Below are 17,750 nucleotides of genomic sequence, written 5' to 3' on the forward strand. Positions count from 1 at the left end.
GAAGTCGATTGTGCAAAAGCAAACTTTCATATTTATTGGGAGATTGTGCCATTCAAGAAGAGGGCTAGGATTATGACAGTCATCACTATTGTAAGGTGAAAAGCTATACGGCATTCAGGAGTTGCAATCACTTTCATCCTTGATGGCTGAGGCTGCAGACAATACCAAAAATTGGTGGAAACTTGGTGAATTACTCATTAATGGTGAATTAAGTTTTTTCTTTTCTTTTTGGAATAAACTGTGCCGAGGAACTGGGATTTTCTGGAAAGGGACAACTTTTAGTTTCTCTAAGTCAATATCGACCCTTTAACACTAGAAGTCCCAGAAATTTCCAGCTCCCCCCTGACGTCCCGAAAGAGGGTCAAATGACATACAATAAACTGAATAGAACTAACTAGAAACTAAATGGCTAAACTCAATGGAAACCAACAACCTCCTGTGGTGCGATTGTAATGGCCTTAATTACAGAACAAAAGACGGTGATTATATGATGTTAGCTAAAATCCTTCAGGTCATTCGACCCGTCTCTGGGTTCCAAAGGTAGAAATGTTAAATGACCCCTCTCTGGGACTTCTAGTGTTAAATAGCTTTGTCACATCACTTCAGATATAAATCTCCATGTGCAAATACCTGTTTATACTGATGAGGGGCAAGAACCTTTAAAGTAGTAGTCTATGTTCTAAAATGGCAAGACTGATGATCTGTCACCAAGTCAGACATTATCAAATTTTACCCTTGCCCCTTGCATAAATTGTCCAGGTCTTTTTATTTAGTGCTACTTTTTATGGTCTTTACTGGTGATGAGTGAGCACCACCATGCTAGGGTGTTCTGTACTCATAACAAGCGACTGATGATCAGATGGGCATGACTCGAGCACTCCTGTGTAATGGAAGTCAATTGGGAACTCAAGTATTTTTCGGGAAATGTTTTTGAAAAATGCTAGAGTTCCCTTTGACAACAATTATACTTGGGTGGTTTGAGTCTTGTCCATCTGAGCATCCAACTGCTCATTAAAAGTACCGAGCACCCGAGCATGGTAGTGTTCACTCATCACTAGTTACTGTGGAGGTGGCCTGAGCTATAGCTTGTTTGTTCTAACGTAATAAGATTATCTGTGTATGTAAAAAAATCAAAATATAGATGTAGTTGCATAATTATCAGTGTGTCTATATAGCAATCGCACAGATTCATAATATGATTTTAAGCTGTATAGTTATGAAGGGGTTACCAAGAATAAGTGAACAGATGTACAAATAATGAAAGTTTTTATAATGATGAGTAAAAGTGTTATCAGTAGTTTCACAAAAAAAGAATGTATAATGAACAGAGATGTATTTCATAACATGCTGGGAAAAACTGGGGAGTGAAATCCTCCCTGTTTTAGTCCAAAGGTCAATGATGCATTCTGTATAACTGAATCTATCCAATCCACGAGTTACAGTTGGAGACGCTGGCTCAAGGAGAGAATATGTCTTGTGTGATCATTGTCTGATTCATTAATATCGGCACTGATATACAGCTAATACGGCACCGGTCTCTGGATACCCTGTATGAAGATACCATTAGCTATCTTCAACAAAATTTCTCCCTTGAGATTACGAGTAGTGACCACCCGAATATGGTAGTGCTCGCTCATCACTACCAGTAGTTCCGAGTGCCAAGAACCCAAGCATGCTAGTGCTCACTCATCACTAGTTACGAGTACTGAGCATGGTAGTGCTCACTTATCATTAGTCTCTACCAAGGGGACATCTCTTACAAAGTAATAATTTAGAGAAGCATAAATACTTGCCCCCAGAGAATCCTACCAACCACACCCTCTTGTAAAAACCATAATAATTAGCACTAAATGAAAAGTCCAGTATATTGGGATCCAAATACTAGATTTAAAGGACAAAACAATGGTAAAGGGAGCAACGGGACCAACATGAGAGCAAAAACTGCCCACTATTGACCTGGTGACAGTTATATTTTAAAGGGTTGCATACAATTGCTACTTTCAAGAGGTAGGAATAAAGACCTGGAACTTTTTAGACTCCACACACAGACTAAAGCCGTCCAAACTCACCCACCAATTTGGCTGGTGGTATAATGTGTATGGGGGCTCTTGATTCATCCCCAACAGATGCAGTTGGAGAGAGAGAGAGAGAAGAATCCAACTGTGTCAATGGCCAGTCCATTAGTTCTGCACGAGATAAGCTTGCCGGGCATTCCTGTATGGAGCAGTTGGGGGAGATGCCGTCAACCGATTGTATGTGTTTCCGACAGGTATGTAATTTGTATTAGGGTGTATTCTTAACGAAGAGGCCAATTGTATTTATTAAAGACAATATGTATATACACATATAGATATATAGATATTTATATATCTCTATATATATCTATATCTATATAATTGCCCTATTCTGTCTCTGTCCAAGAAATGACGTCATAACCTGAAACCGCCTAAACCACGCCCACACAGCTCCAAAAGGCCGACACTCCCCCCACACCCATCCCTCACTTCATCTCACCTAATCAGCAGCAGCCCTGCATCTCATCTCCCGCACACCCACACCTTTCTTTACCCACATCCAATCAGCAGCAACGACCGCTCAATTAGGACATGCCCACTCGCCGAAACCCTGACAACGCCATGACGCAGCGGGCGGACAGGTACAAGGGACACCGCCATGGAAGCTCCCTACACCCGACGCGACGGAGCACAGTAAGCCCCGACCCACAGGAGGCCCCAAAGCGCAGGTCAGTGACCCAACTACGCCACAGAGGGACGGGGACCGGAGGAGACGTAGCTGCGGCATCGCAGGGCTTCCCCGCGCCAAAGAGACACATAGGGGGATGGGGACAGGAGGAGACGCAGCTGCAGCATCGCAGGGCTTCCCCACGCAACAGAGACACACAGAGGGATGGGGACAGGAGGAGACGCAGCTGCGGCGCGCTAGGAACCCAGCACTCCGGGACGCAGCTCTCCCACTAACCAACGATAAATGCAGGGGAAGCACATGGCTACTTAAATATTAACACTGCTGTAAATGTTAACAAGCCGCTCATTACTATTCATGAGCCGCTCTTTACTATTCATGAGCGGCTACTTAACATTCACTGCAGTGTTAATATTTAAGTAGCCATGTGCTTCCCCTGCATTCATCCGTGGTTAGTGGGAGAGCTGCATCCTGGAGTGCTCATGAGCCAATCATTACTATTCATGGCCAGCGGGAAATGAAGACACACACACACACACACACACACACACACACACACACACACACAACGACTCCCACACAGCCCAACAGAAACACACACACACACTGGCACACACAAACCACCACACGCGCACACACACACACACACAACCACCCACACACGGGCGCGCACACACACACATCGCCCCACAATCACATGCCCTTACACACACATCGCGGCCCACAGACAAATACATACACACCGCACAAAACACACACCCCCACAACACACACACACTGCCCCACATACGCACCACAACACACACAGAACGCAATACACACACACACACACACACCGTGCAACACAAACACCGCCCTACACAGACATACAAGGATGGAGACTATACCAGGATGGGACACAGACCAGGATGCTGCATACACAAGGATCCTGCCTATACCACGATGGGGCCACATACCAGCATCAACCCACATACCAGGATGGGGGCCATACAAGGATGGAGACTATACCCGGATGGGACACAGACCAGGATGCTGCATACACAAGGATCCTGCCTATACCACGATGGGGCCACATACCAGCATCAACCCACAAACCAGGATGGGGGCCATACAAGGATGGAGACTATCCCCGAAAGGGACACAGACCAGGATCCTACCTATAGCACAATGGGGGCACATGTCAGGATGGTGGCTACACGACGATGGGGGCACATACCAGCATGGAGTTAAAAATCATACATTAACTACAGAATAAGTTCTAGAATACCCGATGTGTTAGAATCGGGTCACCATCTAGTATATATATATATTAGTCTAACTTTGACAGCAATTAACCAGTGAAAGTACATGAAATTACTTCAGCATCCGTTTAGTGTCTGAACAACTTTATCATATATTTCAGTGAATGTACTCAACAAAAATAATCTTAATTACTTCACAAAACTGTCAGTATTATGTACAGGGTGAATAAGTTACATAGATTATGCGTGAATGGAAATGACTCAAGATGTGCAAAAGAATTTCATGCGATTCAATTCACACTCGACAGCAGAAATTCCAAGAAGGAAAATGTCATACATATATACCAATGTATATATATATATTAATATAATATGCATATAATAAATCAAAAAAAGCTTTTTCAATTTAAGAAAAAAAAATAAAAGAAAACCTAGAACTCTTCAATGCAACAACTTATTGTCCAAATATACATTAAATAAAAGCGAAAAATGCATGCGAGACAGATGAAAAAGATGTCGTCGTTCTTCAAACTTCCACTTTCAATATGGGAGTCAAGTCATATCAGCCTTCTTTCTCATTGAATAAATAGTCAAAAAAAAAAAAAAAAAAGCAAATCTGTTTAATAAAAAGAAGCCAAAATCCTTAAAAATTAAAATGGCCTATATCAAAATCAGGGGTGATCTGGAACAGTTCTCGACTATGATCAAGTACAATTATCACAGCAGCCTAGCAATTCTAGGAAATGTCCGTCGTAGCAGCGTGAAATACAGTAATTCTCCAAATTACAGTGTACAACATAATTGTAGTCTGCTCTCAATCCGCCTTCGCATCCACAGGCTCTCAGCTATTGACCAGTCATGATATCCAGTACTCTTCTTCGGCCAGCCTCATTCTGCCTGTTGACTGTTCATTGACAAATTAAAAAGTATCTGAGAAGTTTATTAAGAGCAACAAAAAATAGACTATATGTATTTATATATATTATTTTGTGAAACATTGCACTTTTGCCATCCTAAGGTTTATAGAAAGGAAGTATGATTCGGTATAACAGGCTTTGGTACACAATGGAAGTCACTTCTTTAGTAGTGATATAAAGCATAACAGCGCTTCCGAATGCTTGGGGGTAAAAGGTCTACCCGAGCTGTTGCGTTATCACTGGACACCTCTATTCTTATCCGCTATTGCTGCAGATGCCTTCATCTGTCCGCTTTGCTCGGTTTACTGGCCTAAGGTTAGCAGGAATGGTAACAGTGTGACGGAGTCTTCCCAATATGGAGTAGATACTGAGCGACCTCAGTCCAACAGGGCAGCACCTCCAGTTCAGGAGAGAAGATAGATGCCGGCTTCTTGTCAGAGACTAGTGCCAGAAACGTTGGAGTCAGGGAGGTAAGTTGAGACGACGCGGTAGTTCTGAGCACGGCGAATCATCTCTCGGATCTCCATGTTAAGGTCCATGAGCTTGGTGCAGATATCTGTTAAGTTTTGATTGGAGCCAACCAGGGCATATGTGCCGGTCTGTCCAAGTGTCTGGTGTCGGAAGTAAATGTTCAGTAGTGTTTGCACTTCATCGTCAGCATTGCTACCAAATATGTCATTAGGCCACAGTTTCCTGAAACACAAAAGGTATAGAGGAGCAACACATTATTCAGTGATGTAACACATGAACACGACAACACTAACAGGTTAGGAGTAGTGATGAGTGAGCACTGCTATGCTCGAGTGCTTGGTACTCGTAACGAGCAGTCAGACGCTCGGACAGGCGCAACTCATGTAGTGAGTATAATGGAAGTTAATGGAGAATTCGAGCAGAAGATCTTCTGGAAAAATGCAGTCAATTCCCCATTGATTTCCATTTCACTTGGGACACAACGCAAGCCCATCCAGGCATCCGACTGCTCATCACGAGTACTGAGCAGCCGAGCATGGTAGTGCCCACTCATCACTAGTTACGAGTACTGAGCATGGTAGTGCTCGTTCATCACTAGTTAGAGGTACTGAGCACCCAGGATGGTAGTGCTCGATCATCACTAATTACGAGTACTGAGCACCAGAGCATGGTAGTGATCGATCATCACTAGTTACGAGTACTGAGCACCCGAGCACGGTAGTGCCCAACCATCACTAGTTACGAGTACTGAGCATGGTAGTGCTCGCTCATCACTTGATAGGAGTACCAAGCACCTGACTATGGTACTGCCCGCTCATCACTGATTAGGAGTCAACGAGATTTTTCCTATTCCAAATGTTACAAGGAGTTATGGCCATTTCCAAATCTTCCCTCTTTGAAATGGAGAAAGCCAAGCAGACAGCTCGACATCTATTCTGTGCCTGGGTAAAACTATCACCCATCATCTCACCTGGTGGAACAGGAATTCATGGGGCACCTGTTCTCCCAATAATTGGTGGTCCTAAACAGTAACCATTGTTTAAATTGAGCGTTTTAGACATCAATAACAATTGAAATATAAAAAACCAGTGTAATATATCAGAGAAATTTGCTTCTTTTCCCTCATGGACTGATCTTTCATTCTCAATTCACGGGCAACATCAGTCTTCAGTAATTACATATATTTCTATTACGGAGATGGGAGATGGCAGTTGGTGCTCATCATGTTCTATGGAGAAGTGTAGTTTCAGCAGAATGTCTGTTTGCCAGGATTCCTCCTCATCCATAGGATTTTAAACACAACAAGCTGCCATCCCCATCTCAGTAATGTGAACATCACTTTTCACTAAACACAGGCGTTACAGATGTTACCATGAATTGAGAGTTAATTAGTTCAGGAGGATAAAGCAGCATTTTTTTTTCTAATAAGATATATTACAAGGTTGCTTATTTTCGTGTATACTATTAATTTATAAAATAAAAATTAAAACCGTGGTTACTCTATGTCTGAAGGGGATGACTCAATGTGGGAAGCGGCAGATGGAGACCCACAGCAATCAGCTGTTTTTGATGGTGGAATCTGCCATGACCTGATCATTCTCATCTACTATCATATTATCGAAAGGAAAGTATATGGCTGAATTCACATGTCCTGTAATCATCCGTTAGAAGGAAAAAAAAAATGATATCTATAAAAAATAGGCGCAAATGGAAAAATGAATCAGGCCCCATGAGTATACTTAAAGGCCATTTACACGCTGCGACATTGCTAACGATATATCGTCGGGGTCGCGGTGTTTGTGACACACATCCGGTGCAGTTAGCGACATTGCAGAGTGTGACACCAAGGAGCGAACTTAAACGATCACAAAAAAGAGAATTTTGTTTACTTACCGTAAATTCTTTTTCTTATAGTTTCGACATGGGAGACCCAGACCATGGGTGTATAGCTTCTGCCTCCGGAGGACACACAAAGTACTACACTAAAAAGTGTAGCTCCTCCCTCCAAGCATATACACCCCCTGGATGACCAAATCTAGCCAGTTTAGTGCAAAAGCTGAAGGAGGACATCCACCCACAAGTAGAGACAGAGCAAAACCCGGAACAACCGGAACCTCTGACTACAACAACAGCCGGTGAAAACACACGGAACAAGAAAATTGCCAACAGGCAACAGGGAGGGTGCTGGGTCTCCCATGTCGGAACTATAAGAAAAAGAATTTACGGTAAGTAAACAAAATTCTCTTTTTCTTCATCGTTCCTTATGGGAGACCCAGACCATGGGACGTCTCAAAGCAGTCCATGGGTGGGAAATAAACAGAAAACTGAGAAGTAGGCAAAACCTAACTTCACAAATGGGCGACAGCCGCCTGAAGGATGCGTCTGCCCAAGCTCGCATCTGCCGAAGCATGAGCATGCACTTGGTAGTGCTTTGAAAAGGTGTGCAGACTAGACCAAGTGGCAGCCTGACAGACCTGCTGAGCCGTAGCCTGGTGCCTGAAAGCCCAAGAGGCACCGACAGCTCTGGTCGAGTGTGCCTTGATCCCCGGCGGGGGAGGCACCTGAGTACTCTGGTAGGCATCGGATATGGCCGACCTAATCCAACGAGCTAGGGTCGGTTTAGAAGCCGAGAGACCCTTGCGCTGACCTGTGGTCAGCACAAAAAGAGAGGTGCACCGCCTAAGAGCGGTGGTGCGTGACACATAGATCCGGAGCGCCCGCACCAGATCTAAAGTATGCAACGCTTTCTCAAAGCGATGAACAGGGGCCGGACAAAGGGAAGGCAATGAAATGTCCTGGTTAAGGTGGAAAGGAGACACCACCTTAGGAAGAAAGTCCGGAGTCAGACAGAGAACTACCTTGTCTTGGTGAAAAACAAAAAAAGGTGACTCCGAAGAGAGCGCGGCCAAATCAGAGACTCTCCTGAGAGAAGTTATGGCCACCAGAAAGACGACTTTCTGTGAAAGTCGAAACAAAGAAACTTCCCTAAGAGGCTCAAAGGGGGGTTTCTGTAAGGCCGTGAGGACCAGATTAAGGTCCCAGGGATCCAAAGGCCGCCGGTAAGGTGGAATGATGTGAGATGCGCCCTGCATGAAGGTGCGCACCTGAGCCAGTCGGGCGATACGCCGTTGAAAGAACACTGACAGAGCCGAGACCTGTCCCTTAAGAGAATTGAGGGATAGTCCTAGCTGCAGACCGGACTGTAGAAAGGACAGGATGGTTGGCAAGGAAAAAGGCCAAGGAGCATGGCCGGAAGAACGACACCAGGACAGGAAAATTCTCCAAGTCCTGTGGTAAATTTTTGCCGAGGAAGACTTCAGAGCCTGAGTCATAGTGGAGATGACTTCGGGAGGAATGCCGGAAGCCGTCAGGATCCAGGATTCAAGAGCCACGCCGTCAATCTGAGAGCCGTAGAATTCTGGCGGAAAAACGGACCTTGAGAGAGAAGGTCTGGGCGGTCCGGGAGACGCCACGGCACCTCTACGGACAGACGGAGCAGGTCTGGGTACCAAGCTCGCCTGGGCCAGTCTGGGGCGATGAGTATGACCCGACGGCCCTCCATTCTGATCTTGCGCAGGACTCTGGGCAAGAGAGCTAGAGGGGGAAACACGTAAGCCAGACGAAACTGGGACCAATCCTGAACCAGCGCGTCCGCTGCAAAGGCCTGAGGATCGTGGGAGCGAGCCACGTAAACCGGGACCTTGTTGTTGTGCCGGGATGCCATTAGATCCACTTCCGGAGTGCCCCACTTGCGGCAGATCGACCGGAACACTGCCTGATGCAGAGCCCACTCGCCGCTGTCCACGGTTTGACGGCTGAGATAATCTGCCTCCCAGTTTTCCACGCCTGGGATATGGACTGCGGATATGATGGACTTTGAGTCCTCCGTCCACTGCAGGATGCGTTGAACCTCCAACATTGCCAGGCGGCTGCGAGTCCCGCCCTGGTGATTGATGTAGGCAACTGCTGTGCCGTTGTCTGACTGGACTCGAATGTGCTTGCCCGCCAACAGGTGGTGAAAGGCTACGAGAGCTAGGAGCACAGCTCTGATTTCCAGCACATTGATCGAGAGGACTGATTCGGACGGAGTGCAAATGCCCTGTGCTCGGTGGTGGAGAAATACTGCTCCCCAGCCGGAAAGACTGGCATCCGTGGTGAGGATCACCCAGGACGGGGTCAGAAAGGAGCGTCCCTGAGACAGAGAGAGAGGCCGAAGCCACCACTGAAGAGAGCTCCTGGCTTGTGGCGACAGAGCCACCAACCTGTGCAAGGAAGAAATCCGCTTGTCCCAACAGCGGAGAATGTCCAGCTGCAGAGGACGCAGATGGAACTGGGCAAAGGGAACCGCTTTCATTGACGCCACCATCTGACCCAGCACCTGCATAAGGTGCCTGATGGAGTGACGGCGGGGCCTCAACAGAGAGCGCACCGCCAGATGGAGGGACTGCTGTTTGACTAAGGGCAGCTTGACAAGTGCCGGCAGAGTTTCGAATTGCATCCCTAGGTACGTGAGTTTTTGGGTCGGGGTCAGAGTGGACTTGGGCAGATTGACAAGCCACCCGAATTGAACAAGAGTGGCGAGAGTGAGCGAGACACTCCGCTGACAGTCTGCGCTGGATGAAGCCTTGACAAGAAGGTCGTCCAGGTAAGGAATTACTGCCAACCCCTGGAGGTGCAGGACCGCAACCACTGCTGCCATGACCTTGGTGAATACTCGAGGGGCCGTGGCTAACCCGAAGGGGAGAGCCACGAATTGGAAATGTTCCTCTCCGATTGCAAAACGTAGCCAACGCTGGTGTGAAACTGCAATTGGCACATGCAGATAGGCATCTCTGATGTCGATGGATGCCAGGAAATCTCCTTGGGTCATTGAGGCAATGACTGATCCCAGAGACTCCATGCGAAAATGCCGCACCTGAACATGCTTGTTGAGAAGCTTGAGATCCAGGATGGGCCGGAAGGAACCGTCCTTTTTGGGGACTAGGAAGAGATTTGAGTAGAAACCTCTGAACCGTTCCCGGGCGAGAACCGGTACAATTACTCCGCTGGCCTGCAAGGATGCCACGGCCTGAGAGAAGGCGGCGGCCTTGGAGCAGGGGGGAGTTGACAGAAATAATCTGTTTGGCGGGCTGGAAGAGAACTCTATCCTGTAGCCGTGGGAGAGGATATCCCGCACCCACTGGTCGGAGACGTGTTGAAACCACACGTCGCCAAAGTGGGAGAGCCTGCCACCGACCAAGGACGTTGCTGGCTCGGCCAGATAGTCAAGAGGAGGCTGCCTTGGTGGCAGCAGCTCCTGCGGACCCTTGTGGATGCGGCTTCTTGCGCCAGGTGGGCTTCTGGTCCTTGGCCGAGTTAGTGGACGAGGCCGAGGGCTTAGAGGATGACCAGTTAGAGGAACGAAAGGAACGAAACCTCGACTGGTTCCTGCCCTGGACAGGTTTCCTGGGTTTAGTCTGTGGCAAGGAAGTACTCTTCCCGCCAGTAGCCTCCTTAATAATTTCATCCAGCTGTTCACCGAACAGCCTGGACCCAGCAAATGGGAGCCCAGCAAGGTACTTCTTTGAGGAAGCGTCTGCTTTCCACTCTCGAAGCCACAAGATCCTGCGGATAGCGAGGGAATTGGCGGAGGCCACCGCAGTGCGGTGAGAGGCCTCCAGCATGGCAGACATGGCGTAGGCTGAAAAGGCTGAAGCCTGGGAAGTTAAAGCAACCAATTCAGGCATAGAGTCCCTAGTGAGGGTATGCATCTCCTCCAGAGAAGCAGAGATGGCTTTGAGAGCCCACACTGCTGCAAAAGATGGGGAGAACGAGGCCCCTGTCGCCTCATAGACAGACTTGGCCAGGAGGTCAACCTGGCGGTCAGTGGGATCCTTGAGTGAGGTGCCATCAGCCACAGATACAACTGTCCGGGCTGAGAGTCTAGACACCGGAGGGTCCACCTTTGGTGAGAGAGCCCACTCCTTGACCACCTCTGGTGGAAAAGGAAAACGGTCATCAGAACCACGCTTAGGAAAGCGTTTGTCAGGACAGGCTCTGGGCTTGGACACAGTGGTCTGAAAACTGGAGTGGTTAAAGAACACACTCCTTGGTCTCTTAGGCAAGGTAAACTGGTGCTTTTCTGCCAGAGAGGGTTGCTCCTCTGATACTGGCGGATTGAGGTCCAGAACAGTATTAATGGACGCAATCAAATCACTAACATCTGTATCCCCCTCAGTCAGATCAATGGGGCACATAGAGGTAGCGTCCGATTCCCCAGTAAAGACATCCTCCTCGTCCTGCGAATCGGCTCGTGAATCGGAGCCGCGGGACGAGGAAGGAGAGGGGTCCCTGCGTTTCCTTTTAGGAGGACGGGGTCTGGGAGCAGATGAAGAATCCTCTGTGAGCTCTGGAGAGCGAGCCGAAGCAGCAGAGGCACCCTGTGAAGGGGGCTGATGCATGCTCAGCAGAGTCCGGGACAGCTCTCCCATGGAGTCAGCAAAGGACTGGGAGATAGACTTAGTAAACAATTCTACCCAAGCCGGGGGTTCAGCCACCGGGGCCGGAGCAGCCTGAGGGACCACTGGGGAGACTCCAGGCTGAGGCACCACCATGTTAGAGCAGGCATCACAATGAGGATATGTGCTCGGTTCAGGCAGTACGAGCTTACATGCAGTGCATATTGAGTACAGCCTTGCAGCCTTGCTCCTAGTGTGAGACATGCTGCTGAGGTGGGGGCTCTGCAGTAAGAACACACTCCTTCAGAATGACCCCCAGAGAGTGTATAATAAAGTCCACAACCAGAGGTTGTGGCTTACCAGACCGATTTGTGTGCCCTCCGGATCCCACAGCTCGGACCCCCAGACAGGTTGCAGAGATGCAGCAGCCAGCGCCGATCAGTGTGAGAACGCTGATAAAATGGCACCGGAGTGAGGAGGGGGGGCGGGGCCTAGTCCAAGAGCGGGAACTGGAGGGCCAAGGGGATATACAGGGGAGGGAAACATCTCCTCAGAGAGGAGTGTCCTTCCCTCTGCTGAACGGCCGGTGGGCGGCGCCGCACTGTCCCTCTGCCTGACTGACATGCAGGGGCAGTGAAACCGAAAGTAGGCCGCAGCTGAAGCCGGGGACTAAATTTTACAGTGCGGCCGGCGAGCAGGCACCCTCGGCGCGGTTCTCAGGGGAAACCCAGAGAACCGGCCGGAAATGTCACCAAAATAACTAACACACTCTCCCCAACAATAAAAAATGCAAGGGACCCTCTGACAATAACGTCTCAATACTTAGCTTGAGAGACGCAGGGCTAGGTCCCTGAGGGATGAGTGCTCCGTCCGGCAGGGTCCTGAAAGGGCTGCGGATGGAGACCGGTCTCCTGCAAAGCAGTGAGAACCGTGCTGGCTCCCACTTCAAGCCAGAGCCCGAGGGATGGTGAAGGAGCACGGCATGTAAAGGCTCCAGCCTTGAAATCAACCTTAACAGCACCGCCGACACAGTGGGGTGAGAAGGGACATGCCGGGGGTCCAGCTTGGACCCGCTTTTCTTCCAACTCTTTAAAATCAAAAATCAGATGAAAATGCATGTGTGATCCTCCTGAACACAAAGCATTGAACTGGCTAGATTTGGTCATCCAGGGGGTGTATATGCTCGGAGGGAGGAGCTACACTTTTTAGTGTAGTACTTTGTGTGTCCTCCGGAGGCAGAAGCTATACACCCATGGTCTGGGTCTCCCATAAGGAACGATGAAGAAAGAGGCAAAAATCGTTGGTCTGTGATACGTCGTTCATTTACAAAAAATCGTTGTCTTGTCAGTAGCGAGGTCGTTCGTCGTTCCTGCGGCAGCACAAATCGCTATATGTGACACCGCAGGAACGAGGAACATCACCGTACCTGCGGCCGCCGGCAATGAGGAAGGAAGGAGGTGGGCGGGATGTTCGTTCCGCTCATCTCCGCCCCTCCGCTTCTATTGGACGGCTGCCGTGTGACATCTCTGTGACGCCGCACGACCCGCTCCCTTAGAAAAAAGGCGGTTTGCCGGCCTCAGCGACGTCGCAGGGAAGGTAAGTCCATGTGACGGGTGTAAGCGATGTTGTGCGCCACGGGCAGCGATTTGCCCGTGACGCACAACAGACATTGCAGCGTGTAAAGCACCCTTTAGACCTAAAAAACTAGCATTCCACTCTCTAAGCCTCTATTTAGCTTGTGTGGAAATATATTTTACAAGTATAAGAATCAATTTCTATATAAAATGTTGCTTTATGAATCCTTTCCGTCATTTAGCTTCCGTTCACACTAGCCTTATTGTTCTATTCATAACAGATCCATGACTGATATACGACAAATCCATTTTGAAATGGATCCCAATGATCTCTTGAGTTAGTATGGAGGGTACACGCCGACTCACCTGCAATTGCGGATCTGACGTATTGCCTTCCCCAGCTCGTTGTTCTTTAGACACTCCAGCATGGACTGTATGGCGAACTCTGTGGAGCTGAACGTTGGCTCGTATGGTGCAGAATCCATATTGAGGGACTCTGCAGCAATGTATAAACTTGCCTCCTTTAAGTTCTTCTTCAGCTCATTCAGCTCTCTTGACATGTTAAGTAACTGAAGGAAGAAGAAATCACAGGGAGGAAATCACTCATTTTATAATATATGCACATTACTTTCTGACACTTCAACCATTCCGGTTTCCACTGTACTGGTGTATAAGTAACTGCAGAAGTAGAGAATGTCTTTAAAGGGAATCTGTCCACAGATTTTTGCTACCTCATCTGAGAGCAGCATGATGTAGGCAAAGAGAACCTGAATCAAGCAGTGTATCACTTAGATTATTGGGTGCAGCTGTTCTGACACAATCCGAATGTTTGACTTTACTCAATGCAGCATCACCAGTGGTGCTGCGCGTACCTGTGTTCGCTGTGACCATTCTTCTGAATGCCCGGTACTTCCAGTCACGCACAGTAGACCTCTCTGAAGCTGGGACGTGTACACCCGGCTTCATACTGCGCATGACTGGAAATGCCAGGCATTCAGAAGCACGGTCATAGCGAACACAGGTACACGCATCACCGCGGGTGATGCTGCATTTAATAGCAGATTACTACACCCCTGTGGTCGTTCTAACATCCTAAGAGGGCGGACTAGTCGGGGGATAGAACGTCCTTGGGACTAGTCCCTGCGCTCATTAGCATAAGATAAAAGATCTTTAGAAATACTTTTTCTAAAGATCTTTGTATATGCTAGTGTATACAGGGATGGTTAGGCAGGGATTAGTAATATGCACCCAGAACTGCTCGTGGTTCTGGGACATGTTGCACCTGAGAGATTCCCTTTAAATCCCACCAAGACAACATCCGTAACAAGTTTGCATGTTTTCTCTGTGGGTTTCCGCCGGATTCTCCGGTTTCCTCCCATACTCCAAAAACATACTGATAGGAAACCTAGATGGTGAGCCCCAATGGGGACAGAGATGCCGGAAATCTGTAAAACGCAATGGAATTAACGGCGCTATATAAGTGAATAAAATCAATATGTGAGAAAATGGAACTGACGTACCTCCGGCATGGAGCTGACTTCGTGGACTTGTCCAATTAGTTTACAATAAGACTGAAAAAGCAATAGCAGCTGGAAGTGAAGCTTATACAACCTTTGACAGAGTTCCAATTGCTGCAAATGAACAGAGAAAGGGTCGTGTTAGGAATCAGAACATCATTCCCTGCACAACCCAGTAGGTCTCGTACAACATAATGAAAACCAGAGATACCACCAGGGAAGGTGACATTAATTACCAGGTTTATATATTCTATACAATATCTTTGTGGAGCATCTTTCCCTTCTGAAATGTTCTACAATTTCGATCTATACTGATATTTTTCTTAGTATTTACCCTTGGATTGCGGAATTTCTCTAGTCACTATATGTGTCACTTGAGACCATTTAGGCCAATATAGGAACGACATTCAATGATGGCTCCACCATGGATCACAGATCCAAATCATTTAGAATGATACCAGTGCTGAAACGAATAATATCTAAGGCCGTGTTCACACGTCTGTTTTTCTCATCCGTGTGATGTTTAGGAGTTTAATGAAAACTTTAAAACATTTTTTTAAATAAATCAGTGTAATTGTTCCTTAAAGGGAATCTGTCACCAAGTTTTTGCCACCTAATCTGAGAGCAACATATCGTAGGGTGCAGAGACCCTGATTCCAGCGATGTGTCACTTACTGGGCTGTTTAGTGTAGTTTTGATAAAACCACTGTTTAATCATCAGTAGATTATCATTAGAAGACTACTTGGTGTGCTGCAGGTAGTCCAGGATATTCATGAGCTCTGTATAACTGCAGAGAAAACATTAATTTTATCAAAATAACACCAAACAGCTCAGTAAGTGACACATCGCTGGAATCAGGGTCTCTGTCTTTCCATTATGCTGCTCTCAGATAGGGGAGCAAAAAGCTGCTGACAGATTCCCTTTAAACTCTATACATCCCCTATTCTTATCTGTTGTTGCAGATTAGACATGGCGATTCAAGTCTATGAGGGCATCCATCAAAAACACAAGACATCATTTTTACCGTTCTATGAACACAAAAATATAAGTCATGTCCATATCCTGCGTAAATGAAAGCAGAGGCCTCCATTGAGTATTATCGGATCCAACTGGGCTTCTATGGTTTTCCTTTTTTCAGAATAGAAGGATTAGCTTCCCTTCCAAAAACTGCCATAGCAGAAGCCAGAGAGACCCCATAATAATCAATCAGGACCCTCTGCTTTAGTAACATCAGTTATTTAATGGATAAGATTTCCCAGACGCAGATGTAAACGGAGCGTTCATCTGCAACTTCCTTATGTTTATTTTTAAAGAATACAATATAAACTACTGATTCTCAAAGCATTCAGCTCTTGACCTCTTGACAAGAGCCAAGATATTAAAGGGAATCTTTCCCTAGGATTTTGCCAATATGTAATCTAAGAGCAACAGGATATAGGGGCTGAGAGCCTGATTCCAGCGATGTGACACGTGTTGGTGTGAATGCTGCCATTTTAATTCACTCGGTTTCCTCTGTAGAAGATCTAGCAGTGATCAGAATGCTGAGCCCTGAATACCTCTGCCCACACTACTGATGTACCGCGTCCGGAGAAATCTGCTAATCAGTGGTGGAGGCGGTGTCACACAGAGCAGCATGACTGGGAAACAGAAGACAGTCGCCTGCTGAAAAAACATTGATTTTTTTGAAACAACACACAGCCCAGTAAGTGACACATCACTGAAATCAAGATCTTGGCTCTTATATCATGCTGCTCTCAGATTACATAACAAAAACCTGGTGACAGAGTCACTTTAATTAGTAAGATGAGTGACCCACTTAAAGGGAACCTGTCACCTAGAATATGCATTCTGACTTATCAGCAGACGCATGTGTACCCTAATTACCTCCCGACCCATCCCTGTGCTGTAAAATTGTATAATATGAAAGTAATAAAAAACGTTTTATTACCTTCATATTTCGTATGTAAATAGCAGGAAATGTGGTCACAGGGGCGGCGCCTTGCCCTATGGACGTCTGCATATTTCCGTGGTATCACGCCCCTGTGGGCGTGATACCATGGAGCGATGTCCCCATCGCTCATTCTATCCTGCGAGCATTGCGGCAGGCTTCTCTTCCGGGTTCTTCTTGTCAGTTTCAGACGCGCACTCCGCATGCGCAGTGCGCGTCTGAAGCCGGCGACTGAACACCCGGAAACGAAGCCTGCTGCAATGCTCGCAGGATTGAATGAGCGACGGGGACGTCTCTCCATGGTATCACGCCCACAGGGGCGTGAGAACATGGAAATATGCAAAAGTCCATAGGGCAAGGCGCCGCCCCTGTGACCACATTCCCTGCTATTTACATACGAAATATGAAGGTAATAAAACATTTTTTTATTACTTTCATATTATACAATTTTACAACACAGGGATTGATAGGGAGGTGTAATTAGGGCACACATGCATCTGCTGATAGGTCAGAATGCATATTCTAGGTGACGGGTTCCCTTTAAGGCTGAATCTTTGGGATTTACATTGATTTATTTGATCTTACAATGACCAACATGAATATTCAGTATCCACAGTCATTGTACTCCTTAAAGAAAGTATAAGTTCTCCTGATAGGCGCAGGTTTTAAAATACACAATGTTCCAAAACTTTTATTTCACACGCATTGCAGGGATTTCCAAAAACAGATATGTCAGTAGAGCCGACTTTATAGGTGAATGGTAATTTCTAGTCTGTTCTGATGATCAATGCATGATTTAACCATGAAGACTGAACACCACAGCAAGATCTTTCATGTTGAGTTGGATGTCTGGATATGGATCAAGAACAGATTAGATTTTGTAAACCTGGTCTTGCCGAGTGTTTTTTATCTGAGAGCAAAGGATTGGCACTCCAAAATCA

At 46.9% G+C, this 17,750-nt stretch overlaps 1 protein-coding gene across 8 annotated transcripts in view; it reads right to left on the bottom strand.

Annotated features, from left to right (window-relative positions):
* Nucleotides 1-4,071: 4,071 nt before the first annotated feature.
* FRY (FRY microtubule binding protein) overlaps nucleotides 4,072-17,750 on the bottom strand; it is a 645,836-nt gene continuing 632,157 nt past the window's right edge. For all 8 annotated transcript variants that reach the window (XM_075337351.1, XM_075337349.1, XM_075337348.1 and 5 more), the window contains 3 exons: nucleotides 14,864-14,974; nucleotides 13,710-13,912; nucleotides 4,072-5,554 (listed from right to left, as the gene is read on the bottom strand). In XM_075337351.1, coding sequence (XP_075193466.1) covers nucleotides 5,296-5,554; nucleotides 13,710-13,912; nucleotides 14,864-14,974 — 573 coding nt within the window. In that variant the 3' untranslated portion in view covers nucleotides 4,072-5,295. The remainder of the gene's footprint in view (nucleotides 5,555-13,709; nucleotides 13,913-14,863; nucleotides 14,975-17,750) is intronic.

The sequence above is a fragment of the Anomaloglossus baeobatrachus genome, chromosome 2, assembly GCF_048569485.1.
Source record: "Anomaloglossus baeobatrachus isolate aAnoBae1 chromosome 2, aAnoBae1.hap1, whole genome shotgun sequence".
Taxonomy (NCBI): domain Eukaryota; kingdom Metazoa; phylum Chordata; class Amphibia; order Anura; family Aromobatidae; genus Anomaloglossus; species Anomaloglossus baeobatrachus.